The sequence below is a fragment of the Oryza brachyantha genome, chromosome 2 (genome assembly GCF_000231095.2).
Source record: "Oryza brachyantha chromosome 2, ObraRS2, whole genome shotgun sequence".
Classification (NCBI taxonomy): domain Eukaryota; kingdom Viridiplantae; phylum Streptophyta; class Magnoliopsida; order Poales; family Poaceae; genus Oryza; species Oryza brachyantha.
The window spans coordinates 5541320-5563977 of record NC_023164.2 but is presented as its reverse complement, the minus strand read 5'-3'; the positions used below and the strand labels follow the sequence as shown (position 1 = coordinate 5563977).

Here is a 22658-nt window from a genome sequence, read left to right as displayed (position 1 = left end):
TGGATTGACTCTTAGCCCAAGTTCACATTCACGGCCTGTTTGTTTTCACGGGCCAAGAAGTTTGACAGTCCAGACCGAAGGCATTTTAGGGCCGACAACTTTGTAGGCCGAAATATCGGACTATCGAATTTCTAATCCTAACGCTTTGATGGGAAAAAATTACTGGGCTGCACAATTTAATGGGCCGGACAAATGTAGCCCAAGCATATACTTGGGCTTTTCCTGAACATATCCCAGCCCATTAATGGCCATTTTGGGCCGAAAGTAGTCATGGGTGTCTTTTCGACGAGGAGGAGGCTTCAATGGGCCTAATTTGTGGGGTCTGTACGTTTGGGCTGTAATTGTGACGGTCAAGTGAAGTCAAAGCAACAGGTGGAGAAAAGTTAACACGCATCTCGAGTCTAATCCGTCCTTGCTTAAGACCCCTTCTCGATTAGCGCCGCCGCCTAATCTCGCGGGCGAAATGGCTGCCCTCCTCGCCGGGATCCCGCAGTTCCGCAGGCCGGCGGCGTTGATCGCGTCGTGCTGCGCGCTGGTGCTCCTCGCCACCGTCCTCCTCCTACCCCGCGCTCCTCCTGCCCCTGGGCAGCTAGCCACCGCCCGCGCCGGCGCGGGCGCGGAACGGGCGGCCGTCCGCCTCGACGCGACGGTGGTGCGGCAACGACTTGCTGTGGCAGCTCCCGCCTACCCCGCCGCGTGCCGCGCTGTTCACGGCCCCCGGCTGCACCATCCGCGCCAACGACTTCTTCGACGCCTCCCCAGGCGCCCGAGTTGCACGGGGCTCCCCGAGGAGCGCCGCTTCACGAGCGAGGCGCTCCTCCGCGGCTACGCCGTCCTCGCGGTGTCAAGCCGCGTGGAGTGCTGGTCCCTGGACACCGGAGAGGGAAGCGAGCTCGCCGCCGTCGAGTCCATCGAGTGGTGGCTCAGGGACAAGCACCCCCGGCTCGCCGGTCTCCCGCTCGTCGGAATCGGCGCGTCGTCCGAGGATACTTCCTGTCCACGCTGCCGGAGAGGGTGAGGTTCAGCAGCGTCGCCATCATGATCCCGGAGGGCGTGTTCGGCGCGATGGAGGAGATCCCGGAAGTACCCGCCTGTATTACTGAGGCCTAGACAAAAGGCTGAAGCTTTTTGAGTCGGCAGGCAGCAAGGGTTTCCTCGCCGGCTTCGCTCGCGTGCCCTCGTCGCCGTCGCATCGCTCGCTCGGCGGTGGGCTCCCGGGACACCGCTGCGAGTAACTTCTCCACTTCTTCTTGTTTATACTTTTCGTGGACGCACGATCTTTCCCGTCGGTTAGCCGGAGCTGCTCCGTTCATTCTGCCGGTCTCCGTCGTCCCTCCCTGAACGGCGGCGACTTGAGCTTCCTCGGGTCCTCCACTGGCGCAATTCCCGGAGGCGAGGAAATCTTGTGGCGAGGGCTCGCGCCGGTGATCGAGACGGTCGACGGCACCTCGTCCGACTGCGCCACGGCGAGCCGGCGGCGTCGTCGTCTTCTCCGATTTCGTTGATTGGAGAGGAGATGGGCCCGATTCTCAATTATAAAACTTTGGAAAAATAGGCCTAATACACTAACTAGCCCAAATCAAAATAGGCCCAAGAAATTACCGGGCCAAAATCAGCCCCATATCAGCAATGGGCTGAATTCATATTTGGTTCAAAATCAAAATAGGGCCAAGAAATTAACAGGCCAAAATCAGCGATAGGCTAAATTCTTATTTTTCCAAAACCAAAATAGGCCCAGTAAATTAACGGGCCAAATATTCATATCTGGCCCAAATCAATTGATGAGCTACAAGTGGGCCAAGTTTAGTTATGGGCTAAAACTATTAAATTGATAAATAGCCCAATTCTGTTATGGGCCAAAATGTTTAGCGAGAACTAAGTGGGCTAAATTTTTAATTGGACTGAATTTATTGGCAACAAGTAGGTTTGCCAAATCTTCTCGTGCACCCATTTGTAAAAACCAAGTGTACGGGAGTGACGTGGGATCATTTATTTGTGGGGCTTGAATCCGCACGTGGATTTACTTGGGCTGATTTCACTTGTGGATTGAATACGTTGACTGGAAATGGGCTAGTGGGCCAATTGCGTTGGTCAATGGGGTATTAAGCAGGCTACGTTTATATTCAGGCTTGAATTTTCAGTACCAATTTGATGGGCTAAATTCAATTCTGGGCTGAAGTTGACGGTGGTTCCCACCTGGGCCAAATTTATTCCTGAGCAACATTTGCTTGCTGGGCCGAGAAATATTTTTGGACCGAATTTACCGAATTATCCTTTACGGGCCGAATCTTAGCCCAGGTTCACATTCACGGCCTGTTCGTTTTCACGGGGCAAGAACGAATGCACAGCCACATTTTAGGGCCGATGGAGAACGAATGCATTTTGGGGCCGACAAATTTGTGGGCCAGAATATCGGACTATCGAATTTCTAGGCCTGGATAAAATTTTACTGGGCTGCACAATTGAATGGGCCTTAGAAATGTAGCCCAAGCATTGACTTGGGCTTTTGTCTAATCAGTCTCCTTGCTTAAGATCCCTTCTCGATTAGCGCCGCCGCCTAATCTCGCCGGCGAAATGGATGCCCTCCTCGCCAGGATCCCGCAGTTGCGCAGGCCGGCGCCGTTGATCGCGCCGTGCTGCGCGCTGGTGCTCCTCGCCACCGTCCTCCTCGCCTCCTCCTGCTCCTCCTGCCCCTGGGCACCTAGCCTCCGCCGGCGCGGGCGCGGAACGGGCGACCGTCCGGCTCGACTCGACGGTGGACAGGAGGAGCGGCAACGAGTTGCTGTGGCAGCTCCCGCCCACCCTGCCGCGCGCCGCGCTTTTCGCGGCCCCCGGCTGCACCATCCGCGCCACCGACTTCTTCGACGCCTCCCCGGGCTGCCCGAGCTGCGCGGGGCTCCCCGAGGAGCGCCGCTTCACGAGCGAGGCGCTCCGCCGCGGCTACGCCGTCCTCGCCGTGTCGAGCCGCGCGGAGAGCTGGTCCCTAGACACCGAAGAGGGAAGCGAGCTCGCCGCCGTCGAGTCCATCACCGAGTGGTGGGTCAGGGACAAGCACCCCCAGCTCGCCGGCCTCCCGCTCGCCGGAATCGGTGCGTCGTCGGAGGGTACTTCGTGTCGACATCATGATCGCGGAGGGCGTGTTCGGCGCGATGGAGGAGATCCCGGCCAACTACCGGCCGGTATTACTGAGGCCTAGACAAAAGGCTGAAGCTTTTTGAGTCGGCAGGTAGCAAGGTTTTCTCGCCGGCTTCGCTTGCGTGCCCTCGTCGCCGTCGCATCACTCGCTCGGCGGTGGGCTACCGCGACACCGCTGTCGGTGACTTCTCCACTTCTCCTTGTTTATACTTTTCGTGGACGCACGATCTTGCCCGTCGGCTAGCCAGAGCTGGAGCTGCTCCGTTCATTCTGCCGGTCTCCGTCGTCCCTCCCTGAACGGCGGCGGCGACTTGAGCTTGCTCGGGTCCTCCACTGGCGCAATTCCCGTAAGCGCGGAAATCTGGTGGCAAGGGCTCCGGCTATCTCCGGTGATCGAGACGGTCGACGGCACCTCGTGTGGCTGCGCCTCGGCGGCGGCGTCGTCTTCTCCGATTTCGTTGATTGGAAAAGAGATGGGCCGGATTCTCAATTATAAAACTTCTTAATTGTTTGACAGTAAATTCGGCCCAAAAGTAATATTTGGCCCAGCAACAAAACTTTGCCCGGTAATAAATTTGGCCCACGTAGCTCGTCAACTGATTTGGGCTAGAAGTGAATTCGGTCGCCGTAATTAAACTAGGCCCACGATTACATTGGGATAAATTAAATCGCATCAACAAGTTTGGACAAAATATGAATTTAGATCGGCATATCAAGATTTTGGACAAAATATGAATTTAGCCCATTGGTCATTTCGGCCCTTTAATTGCTTGGGCCTATGTTGGTTTTGTACAAAACATGAATTTAGCCCATAGCTGCATTCGGCCCATTAGTTTATTAGGCCTATTTTGGTTTTGGACCAAATATGAATTTAGCCCATCGCTGATTTCGGCCCGATAGTGAGTTGGTCCTGTTTTTATTTGGCCTGTTAAGTGGGTGATTTCGGCCCGTTAATTTCTTGAGCCTATTTTGGTTTTGGACCTAATATGAATATAGCCCATCGCTAATTTCGGCCCGTTAGTATATTAGGCCTATTTTTGTGTTGGACCAAATATGAATTTAGGCCACTGCTAATTTCGACCTGTTTATGTTATTGGGCCTATTTTGGTTTTGGGCCAAACATGAATTTAGCCCATCACTGATTTCGGCCCGTTAGTGATCTAGCCCGTTGGTGGCCACTTTGGGCCGAAAGTAGGCATGGGTGTCTTTTCGAGTTTTCGACGAGGACGAGGTTTTAATGGGACTAATTTATGGTGTGTGTATCTTTGGGCCGTAATCGTGTATGGGCTGAGAGAACATAGCGTCAGAAGATGACAGCCCAGTTGAGATTGAGTTGTTTCTTTCTTCAAGTTAAGTCAACGCAACAGGTGGAGAGTAGTCAACTCGCACCTCGAGTCTAATCAGTCTCCTTGCTTAAGATCCCTTCTCGATTAGCGCCGCCGCCTAATCTCGCCGGCGAAATGGACGCCTTCCTCGCCGGGATCCCGCAGTTGCGCAGGCCGGCGGCGTTGGTCGCGCCGTGCTGCGCGCTGGTGCTCCTCGCCACCCTCCTCCTCCTACCCCGCGCTCCTCCTGCCCCTGGGCAGCTAGCCTCCGCCGGCGCGGCCGCTGAACGAGCGGCCGTCCGGCTCGACGCGACGGTGGAGCGGAGGAGCGGCAACGAGTTGCTGTGGCAGCTCCCGCCCACCCCGCCGCGCGCCGCGCTTTTCGCGGCCCCCGGCTGCACCATCCGCGCCACCGACTTCTTCGACGCCTCCCCGGGCTGCCCGAGCTGCGCGGGGCTCCCCGAGGAGCGCCGCTTCACGAGCGAGGCGCTCCGCCGCGGCTACGCCGTCCTCGCCGTGTCGAGCCGCGCGGAGTGCTGGTCCCTAGACACCGGAGAAGGAAGCGAGCTCGCCGCCGTCGAGTCCATCATCGAGTGGTGGGTCAGGGAGAAGCACCCCCAGCTCGCCGGCCTCCCGCTCGTCGGAATCGGCGCGTCGTCGGGAGGGTACTTCCTCTCCGCGTTGGCGGCGAGGGTCAGGTTCAGCAGCGTCGCCATCATGATCGCGGAGGGCGTGTTCGGCGCGATGGAGGACATCCCGGCCAACTACCCGCCGGCGCTGTTCGTCCACATGCCCAAGGACGACGAGAGGGCGCGGGAGGTGGCGTCGAACATGGGCAAGCTCAAGGGGAACCGCGTCAGCGCCGGAGAGATCCAATGCGGCGAGTTGGCCGTGAGCGCCCAGTTCTTGGCAGCGCGGATACCTGGTTTGACCCGTGCCGTCGCCGACGGGCTGGTCGACGTGCTTCACCGGAAGGGGTTCGTGGATGAGAAGGGGTTCCTGAAGAAGGACGGGAGGAGTACACCATGGAAGAAGGCGGCGGAGGAGGCGAAGGTCTTGCCGGAGGGGTTCCGGCTGGAGAGGCATGTCACGGAGGAGCTGAATGTTGCATATGCCTACCATGAATTCACCAGCCTCAAGAATGGGGAAATCTTTGAGTGGTTTGAGTCCCATATGGATCATAAGAGCTGAAGTGTTCTAGTAGCAGTTGCATTACTAGAACTGAGTAGAAGCGAGCAAACCTGATGCTGGATTCAGCTGATGCTGCTGATTTTGAGGAACGGGGAAATCTTTGAGTGGTTTGAGTCCCATATGGATCATAAGAGCTAAAGTGTTCTAGTAGCAATTACATTACTAGAACTGAGTAGAAGTGAGCAACCTGATGCTGGATTCAGCTGTTGCTGCTGATTTTCAGGAATGGAATTCACGGTCTTAAATCGTTGGTTTAAGAGAGATGGGAAAATGGAGGAAAACCTTGTAAGGCTTCTACTTATGGTTTATCGTTCACAATGTCCTCTTGTAGTTCCTAATATGATTACATTTCCTTCTTGAATTGTTGTTGTTGATGCAAGCGAGCAATATGTATGATGCCCCCATTGTGTTGCCATCCTATCGAGTTTGTAACAGAGGAATACCTTCAATGTACACAAAAATGATAAACATGTTGAACAACTGGTCCTTCCAGAGCAAATGTTTTCATGTCCAGATAAATTTTCCTTGTTCTGATTTTCTTCAAAAAAAAAACTTGCTTTGTGCTGAAAAGCTCTAATGTCTAGTCTATACTGAAAATATAGAACTTTACTGCTATCTTGTTAAGTATCTCATGTTCCTGTTGAATATAATTATCTCAAGTAGATACCGTGATCAGTTAATAATTACAAAGAATTGGAAACAATCCTTGCAGGTTCTTCATTATACTGTATTTGAAGTACAAGTACAGTTTTACACTGAACTGCAAATTGCCATCTTGTCGATAAATTAGCAGCAGCTGAGAAATCTGCAAAGTATGCTTAAGTAATTTATCAATGCCAATATGCATGTCCTTTTATCAGTACAAGTTATTTGTTTTACTGTTTGCCTCCATGCATGTACAGATACTGTCAGTTATGTATCTCCCATCTTGATACTAAAGCATCACTGATTCACCATGTAACTTCCCCTTCATTAAGTGGCCCTTCTTTCTTGTCATACACTTTCTAGATTATTCTCGATTCATTTTTAGCCATCTTATTTTAGTTTTTGGTTTTGTTACTGTAGTTTATTCCAGTACAATTATTCTTGGGTATATTTGGAATGGCAGAATATTGGAATTTTCTGATGGAGGTTTACTCTTCAAGATTAATGAACCAGAGGCACTCTTCAGCCGTGCATTTTTAAATTGTGATACTTGACTCTGTAGTTTGTTGAGAAGGTTTTTAGCATTAGTCATACCTTTTTGCCAGTGTAAAACCAGCAAACAGACAGCACTACAGCCGTAACAAATATCTCATAGTTCTGGTGTGATATTGTGATTACGATATAGATTACTTTTATGGGCCACTGAAATGAAACTTTGCAGTGCCATTTGTGATGGATTTATAAAAATCAACTATCTTAGATGGCGATATTACATGGCAAACCAATAGAATACAATAGATTCATCACACAGCAAGATAATATCAATCAAGGAAAACACATAGGGACAAACAATTTAGCCAAGAAAACTCTTGAAGACTTGAACTAAAACTTGTAGTGGTAATCGTTTGCCTTCTTGAAGATCTCAGCCTGGGAAGAAGCAGCGCCATCAGAGGTCATGGCCACAACGATGCAATCCTTGACCTGTTGGGTGCTAAAAGGAAATTTGTTGTTCACAATGGAGTTGAGGTATGCAGCTGCTCCCTCACGAAGCAGCGCACCAGTACCATCAGATCTAGTGTTTGACAGTGCATCATGAAGATTTTCTAGCTTCTTGCCAACAATCAAATTACAAGCATCACCGAGTGTCTTGCCAATGTCGCCAAGGGACCCAATAGCTGCGATGATAACATCTGGGTGGCTTTTCCAGTAACTGCAATTTATGTCAAAATAGAACCATTTAGACTTAGTTATTTGTGATATTTGATACTTATGATGCAAACTCATTCTGGCTCTTACTCGCAGGATCCACAGAAATCATGCTTTGTCGGAGGGGCATCATGTGAAGGTGTGCTGGGGGTGCTTGGTGTAGTGCCATAAGATGGTGTCGGTGTTGTGCCATAAGATGGTGTAGGTGTTGTGCCGTAAGTTGGGGTTGGTGTTGCACCACCTGATCCATATGCTGGAGATGGGGAGCCACCATCTGGTAAGATAATACAATACCACAACCTGTTATAACTTCGAATTCTGAAAGATACTAAAAAAAGAAAAACAAGATGGCATATCCTTGATATTTGTAATATGAACTGCATATTGTACATCCTAGTCAACAGTGAATTGCCACTGCCTGTAGCTATCAGTAGGAGTGGATGCATGAAGTTGCTCACTTGCTTAGTTGCTTTCAATAATTCTAATTGATTCATATTAGCATTAGCTAACTAGATGTTATATGCAGTGTTCTTTAACATCTCCAGATCGACCATGATAGATGCAATATAATAATGGTGTATTGAACAGAATGGATGTGGTTAGAAAAATACACTGAGGAGTAGAAGAGTAGGTCTTATGTTCGGACAACTCTCCCAGGCTCCTGCATGAGCTCAGAGAAAGGAGCCCCACCAGGACAACACTGATCAGAAGAACCTTGCCACTCATCTTGGTTCCCAGTGTCTGCAGAGAAGACAATAGATGACTGAACTGGTTGAGGTGCCTGAGCTGATGAACTGAATTGCCTTTGTGTACCTATATATACATGCGAAAGATTCTCTACAGTTCTATTGACACTGTTAGTAGTTGTCTATCATTTAATTATTTGATTCGTCCAGCTTGTTCAACACAACGGTGATCTGCCTGCTTTCAATTCACATGATGAAGCTTCCCTTGTGAGTTCTTTAGCCCGAACCCCCAAATTTCTGTCTAGATATGTAGGTTAGAGCGATGCCATGGCATTTTTAGCTTCCATGGGTATTGGACAGCCTTCTTTCCCTGCAGAATGGAGCTCCTTCCTGGCAGTCTGTTTATTAATTGGGTTCGGTGCTTGCCAACTACTCAGTAGACTTAACTGTGTGCCTCAAGCTGGATTTCACGCTGTGGTGGCAAAATTGAATTTCTCGGTTTAATGGGAGCACAGGTATGGTTTTATTCCCTGGTCCAATTGGTATATGGAGGCAACCAATTTGATTTTACAATTGTATTTGGGTACCAAGTGATGTTTTGGACAAATCCCAATTGTTAATTCTCGTGTCTTTCTTGGAATTGATTTGTGCAGTGGTTTTTATGCTATACATTATAAGTACATTATATATTAGAGAATTGTGTTGCAAAGTTCTCTACCTCTATGATCCTTCTGATACCTTCTAGCTAGCGTTATTTTACTTGGTATGCTGTAAGCTTTCTGTTGTTCTGTTTTTCTTTTTTAAATGTTCTATTTCAGTTATAACAGACCTTGCTACCGTTTAAAACAATATCACACCTATTATGTTATCATACTGTCCACTCACATTTTTCTTCTTCTAGTAAACAAAATTACTTCTTATCTTGATAACGGCAGATTTTGCATATGAAAAAAAGAGTACCATGCATGTGTGATCTCTTGTAACGAATTACATTTAAAGCGACAAAAAAACTGAAACTCAGAAATTACTAGGGACTGGATTCAAATAATTATCTATTGGCCATAATTTCTGAAACAGTCAAACCCTGTGAAACCATACCATGAGACTTTACTAACCGTTACAGCTGAGCAGGACCAGGCCAGGAGATAATGGAGGAATGGCTGAAGATACCAGCAGCAGCTGTACTTGCGCAAGATGTGATTGGCACTGAGGGACTGAAGCTCCATGTCTCCATGTGATCCTTCGTGCATTTGCCGGCCGGGAAGATAGTTCGGAGAGGACAGTATAGTTTGCTGGAATATCACTGTGGGGCTGCCATTTCTGAAGGGTACAGTTTCATTCATTTGGTGATTGTTGGGTCCCTGAAAGCTGGAGACGGCACGCATTACTATTGCCGCACCTCCCAAGGGTTATGGAGCAAATGAATCAAGCGTCTTGATTACTGTGTAAAACCTAACAGTTAACTGCTCTCTGTTCCACGGTATCACTGGGGAGAATTGCACAAGGAGTTGATGAAAAATGAAATGAAATTGGATCTTACTATTCGGCTAATTTTCTTCACCCAAGCTCAAATCATTGAAAGAAAAGTTTCTGAAAGAACCAGGATGGTCAAAATTCAGAAATGTGCTTTCTGCCTTTTGCCAGCCATAACTAAATCTGCTGTCTACAACCTGCACTCGTCAGAAATTGTAATTCCACAGTTACCAGATATGTATTAAATATAGTACATCCTTATTTCAGCTTAGATTCAAGCTGTTTTTTCTAGACGTATTTTCAGGTTGTTGATGCTACACTAGTAGCTTGTGTGTTTGTCGGTGAAGAGACTACTTAATTTCAGAGGCTATTATGAGCCCATTTTGGTAGCTCCGGCATTTAAAGGAGGCATGCTATGTAACTGTGCAAAGCTATGCATGTGATTCACAGGACATTTGGATTATTCACACCTAAGAAATATACAATAGAATGGAAAAAAAAAGATGGTATTATTATCGTCTTATGATGCTGTAACCATGATTGGCCTAATGCACCCTGCGTTGATCAGTCACAAGTTTTTGATGTTATTTTCAGGTAATGGAGATTTTACTAAGCAAATGGAAACGTATGAAATCAAAACACAGAAATTGGAAAATACACACGATTAAGTTGCCATGACTTTGGTGAAAACCACGGAAGTTATACTAAATGTTGTTTGGATGTCTCACATATATAAAAAAAACGCAAAACGTTTAAGATTTATATATTGATTTATCAGAGAGACAACGCCCTTGGACCCGTCCTGGACCTTGCTTTTGCCGAAAGGATGGAACGGAATTCAGTTGCTCTGATTATCATGACATGTTTTATTCATCTATTTTCAGATTACTCTATGTTCGATCTTTTGTGTAAACTTTAGAGCTTTTGAACTATAGTGCTACGATTATCCGTATTACGCTTAAGGATTGGATGTTTGGATTAACACGTGATTTATTGCTTACCCTTCTATTTTACGTTTTTCACATATATTGTTATTTAGGCTGCGTTCAGCGGTAGATAATTTACCTGGTGCGGAAAACATAGTAATAGATTAGTACATAATTAATTAATTATTAGTTATAAAAAAATTAAAAAATATATTAATATAATTTTTGAAGCAATTTTTTTATAAAGAATTTTCGAAAAAACACACCATTTAGCAGTTTGAGAAACGTACGCGCAAAAAACGAGAGAATTTAGGTTAGAAAGGGAGAGGAAAGCACACGGCCTCAGTACAAGTCATGCTTCTTCATAAGAGTTGCCTAATGGCTATGACCTATGACACCGTCCATTCAAAATCGTGGCTCCACCTCTGGTTGCTCATGACCCTGCACAATTGGCAAAACGGCGTGTCAAGTTTCTTGTTTTTGCGTAGAGAAAAGAAAATAGTTTCTAAAGAACATACACTTTTTTATGTGCTGTTAATATACACCACCCTCTTTTCCCTACATTAAAGTTTAAATTTTTAATATTAAATTTAGAATTTTTCATTATTATAGTTTATTTTTTAACCTTGTTTTCAAGATCGCTAAGAACACGTATATATAAAAATTTTATTTGTAAATTATTTTTTGTTTATAAATATATCATTTGATTTTTACCTGAAAAAGACAAACAATTGCTACTATAATTTTCTTTTTAATTAAAGTCAATCGATAGAATCAAAGTGACCTGCGAGTTCGATGGTCTACGCGCTCCACTGAGTGTTGGCCTACCTTTAATAACTAGATGCATGGGAATGGGAAGATCATACATTCATTGACTGAAACTCTCTGAAAAGGGCTCTGTTTTTTTTCTTTTCACGAGTGAATTGAAATTCACAGGCAGTAGCTCGTTCCTAATTAACTGGCCTATTATACCTCTAAAAAAAACTAGCCTCGTATAGAGTTGAATTGTGTCTTGTGCATATTCGTGTCACAGTCAGGTCCCCTTACTGCCGGCCGGACCGACCGTTGCCGCCGGCACAACGGTTACCAGCAAAACCCCAATAAGGTCATCTTTTGATTCTTTTTATTGGAATAAATAAAATGAAAAATAATTTGTTAATAAAATTTTATATACATATTGTTAATGATCTAAAAGCCAAGGCTGAAAAATAAACTATGATGAAAAAAACACTCAAAATCAACTCTAAATTTAAGGTTGAAATTTAAATTTTAGCTCGTAAACACAAATGAGGGTGTAAATTTACACATCAAAGCTTGATTAAATTTTGAACTTGTGTGGTAAGCCACGGTAATAGTGTGTTTTGGCACGATAAGCCTCGGCAATCGTGGTGCGTTAAATCTAAAAAGAAGAAATAGGGTAACAATTATAAAATTCAGTAAGTATCATAAAAATATACAAAATTTGTAAATAGATCTATAAAAATGACGCAACGTTGTATGAATTAATTGGCATAACGTTTAGTATATGTTTTAGCAGAAATTATATTTTAGCCAGTTTTAAATTTATATGGAGCCCCAAAATATGAAATAAACTTCACCATTTTTATGAACCTTGTTTATCACAAATTGGGTACTATTTGTATGAATTTATTTGGATTTTAAATTTAAATTTAGATAAAATTTATCAAACCATAGCATTGGTTATCTTTACTGCTAACCAATGGTAAGGTTTGGTTACTGCGGTTTTACGAAACCTAGTCATAGTGCGAGCAACAAATCACTTTCATCACAAGTGTACTTTTGTTACTGGACACACAGTATATGGCATCTTACTGGAATCGATTTTAATCTCTTGAGAGAATGTCCCATTGTTTCAGATGGCAGTCAAATAACCGTGAAAAAGTTAAAAAAAAACTTTAAGATAGATTAACATATGTTATGTAATTCCATAAACATGTAAGTTTGAATTCGACTTCTATAAATTATAACAAATTAACAAATTAAATTTTAGTTATTATACATATATCACAATTATTTTTTAAACTTATATAAGTCAAATTTGACCATACATATTTGCAGGATAATATATCACATGTTAACCTACCAAAATTCTTTTAATTATTTATAACTATTTAGGTAGTACGCAAACGTTGAGCGGACATCGTCTTACAAGTTTAAAACGGTTTCATGCATCTTCCTAGTTACCTTTAATTCATTGGCCTAGTCTAGCTACTAGATTATATACCCCCCTCGAATAATTTGTCATAAAGATAGAAAGAAGGAAGATTTTACCTCTTTTATATGTTATAAACTTTTTTCATTATTTCTAGATTATATGGATGTTAATAAATCTTGATATATATGTAATACATATGCATTGTTACACGGATATATATAGATGTATATGAAACGAAGAGAGCAGCATATATATAGTACGTGGTATTCTGATACTTAGCCGGCAGGCATTGTCTTCTCGTCTGCTCGGCCAATATCGATCATCCTGCTCTCTCGTCGCCATTGCCGACGTGCAGCCTCGCCGGCGCGGCGGCGACGTCGTGCCTGTCATGATGAAGGGGCAGGAAGCCGTACGTACTGGCGACGACATTGAAGCGTACGCTATCCTACGATCACGTTATATATATGTTTATGCATGATCTTAATTAATCAGCAGGATAAATGGCCACCGGGGTCAGTACTAACTACTAACTGAGCATTAACAGCGGCTAGCACAGAGTTTAATGGGGTCTAAGCTAGCCAAAAAATCGCTGGTATGAGGCTGACTAAATTTTCATCAGTGTCGACTGACCCTAGCCAATGAACGTAGCTTCGCCCCTGATCTTAATTTAATTCGAAGAAACGAGATCGCGAGGAGATATTTGTAAATTCTTTGGTTTTTAGGTTGCTAAGAATACATATATAAAATTTTTATTCACAAATTATTTTTTATTTGTAAATATGCCGTTTGGCTTTTTTCGATGAAAAATCATATCGTATCGGTAGGTATATATTGCTGCTGCCATCTTTAATATTAGTTTTATTATAGACTTCACAAAATCAATCATATGTGTACGCGTGATTGTAACCTCTATATTAGAGATGGATTCTAATTTCTCGAGAGGTTGTCTCTTCGTTGTTGCATGTCATCCAAATAATTATTTAAAAACTATAATAGATTAATATGTGACATATTACTCCACAAACATGCGTTTTCAAATTCTACTTCTATATATAAATTGTAATAAAACAAACTAAACCATGGTTAGTATACACATATTCACAACAATATTTTTTTTGCAAGTTGTAAAAGTTAAATTTGATTTAGCATGTTTGTGCATTAATATATCACACATTAATCGATCTTACCAAACAATTGTTTTTTTTTCATATCACTTATATGACATGCAAGATATGAGGGGGTGCCCCTCTAAGAGTTTAAAATACTTTTCCATATATATTATATTTGAGGGTGCTAATAGTGATCTTGTATATGTACTCTCTCTAGTAAAAAAAAATAACGTTGGTACTAAAATCAGGTTCCCAGCGTCAATTAAATTTGACTGGAGAGAGTATGATTTTTGATCCATTACAATACATACGCACTAAATATTATGTATTATGTTGGACTCGACCGGTTGTAAATTAAATAACTACCTCATCCGGTTCCAAATATAAATTAAAAAATGAAGCTCAAATGATGTTGTAGTACGTCCTCCTTTTATTGGAAAAAAGTTCAATCTATTTGTTAAGAACGGCTGATATGGAAGAACAATGTAAAACTTAAATGATTACATTAAGAAAAATAGTTGACAAGGAGTGTATATATAATATCATTTGGTATATTGTATGTTTTTACAATGCGTTTTTATTGACTAGAGCGATCCAAGAAACAATGAGTTAATTTTTATGAGACAGTACTATGTGTTTGACTGCTTGAAAGCAGTACCAAAAGGTATGTGCGGGAGCTAAAATGACATTCAGTTGAACAAGCAAAGGAAAAGGGTAAAGGAAAAGCGCAAAATGCAGTGTAAATACATGGCGGATACCACTATCTAATTAATGACTACATCATAGAAGTTGTAAAAAAAATTAACATAAAGGTATTATGGTATTAGACAACCCCATTTATGTGATATCAAATTGTCAAATAGGGAAGAAAAAGACAAAAAATAGAAATAACTTGTATTATCTTTACCATCTGTTGATTTTATATCTCATGGGAGAAAGACAAGCTGATCGATCTTGAATTTCTGTATGTTTGTCTAATATCACACATTGCCCTATGTGCATGACATATTTTAGAACTTTTTTACAAGTTCCCACCCAAGTTCCATGATATATCCGCCCTTTAAGGGCCTACATGGAAAACATGATCAGTATTACATTAAATATACGAGAAAACGTTTTTTTTTCCCGTGTACTTAAATTTTCCATCAGAAATTTGATCTAATATAAACTTTTCTGTATGATGGCCCCTAATTTAATTGAAAATGTGTCCGATTAATTAAAAAACAATGAAACGTTTATGCATATGTGCAATGACCAGGAAAACTCATGTACTTCACTTTCTTACTGTGGTGACACCAAACTACCTTTATTCCCATTATTTGATATCTAATTCAAAACATTCTAATTTTTGTTATTGAATTCCATACCATTTTCTATATATACCTAACAATCCTTTATATAGTCATTCATTTATACATATACTGTCATATGGAGATATCGAAGTATCGAACAACACACAACACACCAATTAAACATCATATATCCAACAAAGACCAAATCAATTCTGAGTATGATGCTAAAGCATAATTAAATAATTAATCCAACACCAAGCCATAATGATAATCAAGTGCATGCAAATAATCCATTATATTTATGATCCACAAGTGCATGCTCGAATTAACACACCTGATACACACGTGACACGTTAGGAACTAACAATTGATATACAATCATATCATAGCGTAAATGTTTTACCACATCAGAGTCAAAGATCAAATAAGCTTCTGCTGCTGCACCAAGAGAGCAGTTCGATGGATCATCGCGATCGTTGACCTGACCATCAGTTGGCAAGTCAACGCACGCGTTATTAGGACTCAATTAAGCTCTATAATAATTAATTCATGCATGCACCATGCATGCAGACAAACTAGCACTCCATTTGCTAGTAGTCATGGGGGGCTTCAACTCCTTCCTGCTGCTGCTTTGAATTCAAAGGTGTTTGAGCGAAATTTGACAGGCTATTTGTAAGTTTTGAATTGAAATAGTTTTTAAGACCATCTTGTACGTAGTAGTAGTAGTAAGTAGTTGCTGGATAGGGATTTGATCGAGAAGATAAACTTTAGCCATGCATGCGTGCAGTGACAATTAACCTTGATTAATTAATCACTGTGCATCTCCCCGTATTGCTTCCTTTAATCTCTGCACCACCCTCTCAATGCCTCCATATCCTTCTCCAACCTGCAAAGATCATCGTTAATTCGTTAGCAACAATTTGCGTTAATGAATTTAATTCATTAGAATTTATAATATTGGTTTCAGTTCGTGCAGTACTGCAGTGTAATGAATAGCTGCATGCATGCTAGCTCTCAGTCTCACCAGCGCGTGGATGGTGTAGACGGCCATGGCGCCGACGACGGAGAAGTGCGCGTTCTGCACCTGGCCGCCGGCCTCCTGCACGGCGCGGACGGCGCGGTGGAACGAGGCGCCGTCGCTGGGCGGGGCGCCGGTGACGAGGATGGCGTGGAGGCCGGACCCCAGGTGCTGCACCTCCACCTTAGGTGGTGTGGCCGCCGCCGCACCCGGGGACGAGGAGCCGCCGCCGCCGCCGCCCAGCTGGTGGGCCGCCGCCGCCGCCGCCGACAGCTCCTGCCTCTTCTCCCTCAGCGCGCCCAACCTCTCCTCCTGCCGCCTTATGTACTCCGCCGCCTCCCCCAGCTTGTCCGGCCTCGTCGTCGCCGACGGCGCCCCACCCTATCATCACCACAAATTAATGCATGACACCTCAATCATCGATCTTGCACATTTTATACATCGTTTTGGTAATTACAAAATTAATATTTCATGTGCAGGCCGGGATTGTATTAACTGCGGGGGCCGGAGGGGCGGCGCCGCCGCCGGAGCGGACGAGGGAGTCGAGGTGGGAGTAGAGCTCGTTCATCTGGTTGCGGCGGTTGCGCTCCACCGTCTTCCGGTCGGGCTTGGCGCCTCCTGATCCGGACGGCGGCATCGCCATATCAGATAGTGCGTGTACGTCGATGACGATCGGTGGCCGGCGGCGAGCGATCGAGATTAATTAGCTAGCTAGCTCGCCGTGCTGTGCCTAGCTAGGTCTCGGTTCGTCGTTGTGTTCCTCGTGCGCCCGCGCATATATATACGGCACCATAGCGGGTTCGGGTCTGTACCCGATTGGCTTCATTTATCATATAGTAGTAACATTATTGTGCTGGCAGCAGAGAGAAGTCGTCGTCAAATTTAGACCCTAACATCAAATCGAATTTTTGGATATCTAAATAAAATATTAAATATATAAACATTAAACTAATTATACAGTTATGGAGAAAATAGTGAGACAAATCTTTTGAGTCTAATTAGGACGTGATTAACCATATGTGCTACAGTAACCAACATGTGCTAATGATGGATTAATTAGACTCAAAAGATTTGTCTCGCGGTTTCCAGACGAAATCTGATATTTGTTTTGTAATTAGACTACGTTTAATACTTCAGTGTGTTTAAAGTTTTGATGTGATGTTTCTACAAATTTTTTTTGCAAATTAAACAAGGCCTCACTCCAGCTGGGAGAGTCTTAGCTAGTGCCGTGCAGCTCGGAGAATAATCTACTTTGGCTAGCTTTTTTTAAGGATAAAAAATAAAAGATTATCTATTTTTGGCCGACTCCGGTGCATATTACTTGTAGTATAATTTAATCTAGACCGCTGATTAATTTTGTTGGACAGTTGTAATTAAATTACTACCAATAATTTTAGATGTAGCAGAGTTCTGAGAGGGCAATATCGTCTTTTTTACAGTGATAGCAAGTGGGCCTTGCTGGGCTGTTTTGATCCGTGCATAATGTGATAAAATAATAATAAATACAAATAAAATATTAATCAAAATACGAAAATACCCTTTTAAATCAATGGACAAGATTAGTTCCACTCACAGTATTATACTACAAGTAATATACACCGAAGCGTTGCCCTATATTTTTATAGCTAATTAATAGTATATATAAACGATAAAATCAGCTAAAAAACTATTTTATTAATATGATATGTATTAAAATACATGGTTTAATAGTTTATCAAGCGTATACACAAAAGCCAAGAAATAATCTGATTCTAGAAAACACAACCTTAATGTCAGAACCATCAACAGCCAGCATATCCCTTACTTTTCTTGATTCTTACCGCTACTCCCTTCGATATTTTATAGCTCATGTCGTTTTGATCAATAATATATATTGTAAAAAAAATTAAACTATACCAAATCTATCGCATAGGGAAAAAATGGTACATATATTTTTCTTAATATAGACGATATGTTTTTCTTGTTATTTCGTCATAAATGAAACAAAATAAAACAACTAATGAATGTAGTACCCCCAACAATGTAATATAGATTCGATCCATTAATTTATACATTCATTCCAAGCATAAGGGCACAATGGACTTTTTCATAGCTATTATACAGTAAACTAACGGAATAGACATTGTATATGGATCAAAAACCAAAATTCAAGGTTATATAAAAGAAGGAGCAAAACTCAGGGACATGAAAACTATAAAATTAACTGAAATTCTAGCAGCGTACAGGAAATTTTCTCTGAAATTAATTACAGTCAAACTAGTAGCTTGGCTGGATACCGTAAATGTGAGTCAAAACAATTTTTACTTTTTTTTTTACTGCAGGGAGCTTCTCGATATCAACAATGATGCCATTTTCTGCTTGACGAGAACTTGTGCTCCATCCGTTCTCAAATGTAAATATTTTTCAGGATTTAAATCTATTATGAAAATATAAACACTATTATCAATTAATGGTACTTGTTTCATCAATCACTTCCCAATTAAGATCCTTTCTATTTACACCATCTACCCTTCCACGTATATTCATTTCTCATTTATTAAAGAGTATTATATTTTTTAAAACCTTAATCCCTGTTAAGAAATTCAAAAATACTTATATTGACGGAGGTAGTACGTATAACAAAAGGACACTGTCCTCTAGGCTAGTGTAATTCACGTGTTTTCAAGGAGGAGGTCCTAAATCTTAGAGCAAGTATAATAGCAAGCTGCAGCTAAATGCTGATATGTAAGAGAGAGGGAAGGAGAGAGAGGAGAAGCTAGCTATAAGTTTATATCCAGCTCAGGCATAGGAAACAATACACTATGTGAGAGAGATATGTGGGTCCTGTATTAAAGATGAAGAACTAACCATTGTATGAGTGGACTATAAGAAAACTACAAAGAGTCTTATAGCCAGCTTGTTGGTTATATTATTAATCTTGCTCTTATTTAGCTTGAGGTCTATTTGGACACATTAATTCTTTTCAAAGTTTAAAATTAGCCTGTTAGTCTCACGAAAAACGAGAAATATGATTAGCATATGATTAATTGAGAACTAAATATTAAAAAGTTAAGAAATAGATTTATTTTATTTCTTAAAGAAACTTTTACGTAGAAAATTTCCGCACTAAACACAATATTTAGTATTTGAAAAGCATGCATATGGATGTCGAGGGGCGGCTAATCTTATTAGGTAGTTTAGATTGGAGCCTTAATCTCAGCAGATTGTTCCACGTGAATAGGTGTTTTGACTTTGGAGTTCATAGTTGAGACACTGATGTGTGGATTGTACTTTAGCGTGTCCCATGCCAATGGCACAACCGTTTCACGTAACTACACTACAAATTAAACTTCACTTGACGAGAAAGTCATTATATTTCATCATATGAAAATCAGCCCAACAATTAATTGAACCGCATGACGCTTCTTTACGTGCAAGGGAAATTTTACATATATATATATATATATATATATATATATATATATATATATATATATATATATATATATATATATTTGCCACTCAAAAATAAAAGTAGATAAATATTAATTAGGTGGTGTGACTATTTAGGAAGATTTGCTATATGATAAGGACATCAAAATACAATACAAAACTAAACTAAATTTCGGTGAAATTAATTTCTCAGTATCTGCATCTCAAAGTAGTCCAAACACAAGGTAGCCACACATATTCATCTGAACATTTTTTAAATACTTTATTAACCACCTTTGTTGATGGCTTTGGATGGGAAAGCACATAGCTTGAGGTGCTATCGGCGAATGCATGAACGCCTGATCCACGTGTAAGACTAGAGGACCAATTCTGTTGGCTAAAAGGACAAATTTTACTTAATTCAAAGATAATTGGAGGACCAATCTAATAAGCTGGCTAGATGCTGCGCCCGGAGAAAAAGCATGTGCAATTTTCGTACCTGCAAGGAACGAAAAGAAAAACTCTCGACCACCTATGGAAGAGTTTTCAGCAAGAGAAAGTTACTCTAGTTCAATTGGGTTTCGATGGTCAAGATTTTTTTCTCTATTCAAATCCAGTATATAATTGCGAAAGAAAAAAAAAAGTCTCCTACTGTGGAATTAATTAACTGTACATAAAGCTCAATTTTTTTTAAAAAAAATAGATGTGTAACCGGCTGATATATATCTAGACAATTGTAAATTTAAATTTAAATTTTTTTAACATGAATTTTAACTTGGCTGCAGCTTATAACCAACATCAAACGACCGGTACTATCAACCCCCAGATCTGGATTCGCATTATGTAACTAGCCACACCGCCATGCATTGCACAACCATGATTTGACATGCTGGTTTATGCCTACTTGTTGTTGACATGCATGCTGGTTAGTTTATAAACTGTACTACTTAGTGTATTTCAATAGGGCTATCTTCACATGATGGTTAATTAACAAACTCTACAAGTTAGTATTTTAAAATAACATACGTATATTATTGGGGATCAGTGTTTTTACATGGGATAGGAATTACAATAAAAGAATTTCAAAGAACTAAATAAATTAGAAAAAAAATAATGGTTATTATAATGTGTTTTATCGGTAACCTCTCTTGATCATGGTATAATTTTTTTTATTCTCTTACATGTAAAATAAACCTAATCTCACGTGTTAAGCTATCCTAATGAGTTAATTAATTGATGGATTTTTCTTTACGGTTATTTGGAGGAGGGATTTTAATTTTTTGGCTTCTAGATCACATGCAGTTTTTGCTCTCACTGGCATCTATCCTTTTGCTTCTGTTTACGCTTATAAGCCAAAATTTAAATTTTTTACTTTAAATTTAGAAGTTTTCATTTTTTATTTTTAGATCGATAAGAACACGTATATAAAAGTTTATACATAAATTATTTTTCGTTTACAAATATAATATTTGTTTTTTTCCTAAAGAAACCAAACAATAACCCCATAGGATGGGTAGATCGTGAACTCATGGTTGTTCCGGAGCCTTACGTTTGGAAGCCACCTAAAGGAGAGTGAATTTTTTTAGTCATGTTTGACCAACACTGCTTATAAATCGTACGACACATCTTGCATCTCCGTTTGATCGAACGGGTGTGTTTTTCTCAATGACGTAGCATATTCCCATGTTGAGAATAGAAATATTAGTTCTTTCACTACTTTAGATTTGGTAAATTATGGAATAGCTTCAACTTTTAAGCTGCTGGTCAATTTATAAAGGTTTAGAAAGCACCTAAATTTGATAGAAGTTGGAGTTAATTTTATGCGTACCCTACGACTTTCAAGTGCTATCATATATCAAATTTGCATGGTTGTGTGTGTTGCAGTGTGTTAGTGGTGAGGGTGGGGGTGGTGGAGTTTTGGGCATGATTCCACATACTTTAGACTATAGTTCAAATCATGTTGTCATATTTGTGGGTGTATTTTTAATGTAAATTAAGTGATCTAGGTTAGGGATTTACTATTATCCTTGTCTAATTAATTAATTAGCATGTGTGTTAATACATAAATACACATGGTTATACATGTACATGTGTTTATGTATGGGCCGGGTACCTTATCTATTATTTTCTGAAAGAGAATATTTTTATTTTAAAAGTGAGTAGTAGTGGTGTTCAATAGTAAATTTGCCACCACCACCCATCGGTAACTTCCTACAATCCTGATATGTATGAACATTGTCTATTTTACCTCCAAACCAAACATACAATAGTATAATAGAAGTCATGGATAGATCCTAAAGCTCTCATATATCCATAATCATTCTTACACACTAACAATAAATTAAACATTTTTTGTCCGGTAGTTAAAAGTTGGCAATTCAAGCAGCCAAAATGTGATTTTTTTTAAAAAAAATCACGTATATAATAACTTATTTGAATTTTGCTAGTACTCGTATAAATATACGTAACGAGAGAAAAAGAAAAGAGATTCGGTGACCAGTAGCTTGATACGACACTCAGAGATTAGCATAAATTAACCACGTATCTGGTTTGATATGACGTATATATATATATTGATTTGAAACGCATGGCTTGCAAACTAGTTCCTAGGTGTCATAGGAACAGTAATTAATTAAGAACGTGCAAAACTACGTACCCTTTCTTTCCCCCCTGATCTACACGTAAGTCATGTGTGTATGCCTGGACAAAGTACGTCAAATATTCTCTGTTTCTCAATGATCGAGACCTTAGTTGAATTATTACCACTCCAAAGGAGACATGTTCCCTTCAATGCTATCAATATATAATCACAGCGTGTGTGTACATACACACTCGTTTCACGAAATTGTCATAAACGGGTGACAATTTACACATTAATGAATTGTGATGATCGTTGTGATCGTCTCGACCACATTTCTTAATTTTAAACTGTCGAGAATGCATGGACAGTAGATTATTATGAGTCCGTGACGATTATTTAAGTGTAGCTTTGCGTGGACTAAGGACTCATTTGAATTACAGGAATAAAAAAATTAAGAAATAGGAAAAATATAAGATTCTGACAT

General features: G+C 41.2%; 2 protein-coding genes and 1 pseudogene across 2 annotated transcripts; 2 read left to right on the top strand and 1 right to left on the bottom strand.

Moving 5' to 3' along the window:
- Window positions 1-463: 463 nt before the first annotated feature.
- LOC102703094 lies at window positions 464-3196 on the top strand (annotated as a pseudogene).
- Window positions 3197-4537: 1341 nt separating this feature from the next.
- Window positions 4538-6159, top strand: LOC121053590. Its single transcript, XM_040521156.1, has one exon. The coding sequence runs from the start codon at window positions 4596-4598 to the stop codon at window positions 5649-5651; it is 1056 nt and encodes a 351-aa protein (XP_040377090.1). The 5' UTR covers window positions 4538-4595; the 3' UTR covers window positions 5652-6159.
- An 851-nt stretch (window positions 6160-7010) lies between these two features.
- Window positions 7011-8302, bottom strand: LOC102702817 (protodermal factor 1-like). Its single transcript, XM_006647034.3, has 3 exons — window positions 8114-8302; window positions 7593-7776; window positions 7011-7506 (listed from the first exon to the last, which is right to left on the bottom strand). The coding sequence occupies exons 1-3, from the start codon at window positions 8226-8228 to the stop codon at window positions 7179-7181; spliced, it is 627 nt and encodes a 208-aa protein (XP_006647097.1). The 5' UTR covers window positions 8229-8302; the 3' UTR covers window positions 7011-7178.
- Between the last annotated feature and the right edge of the window lie 14356 nt (window positions 8303-22658).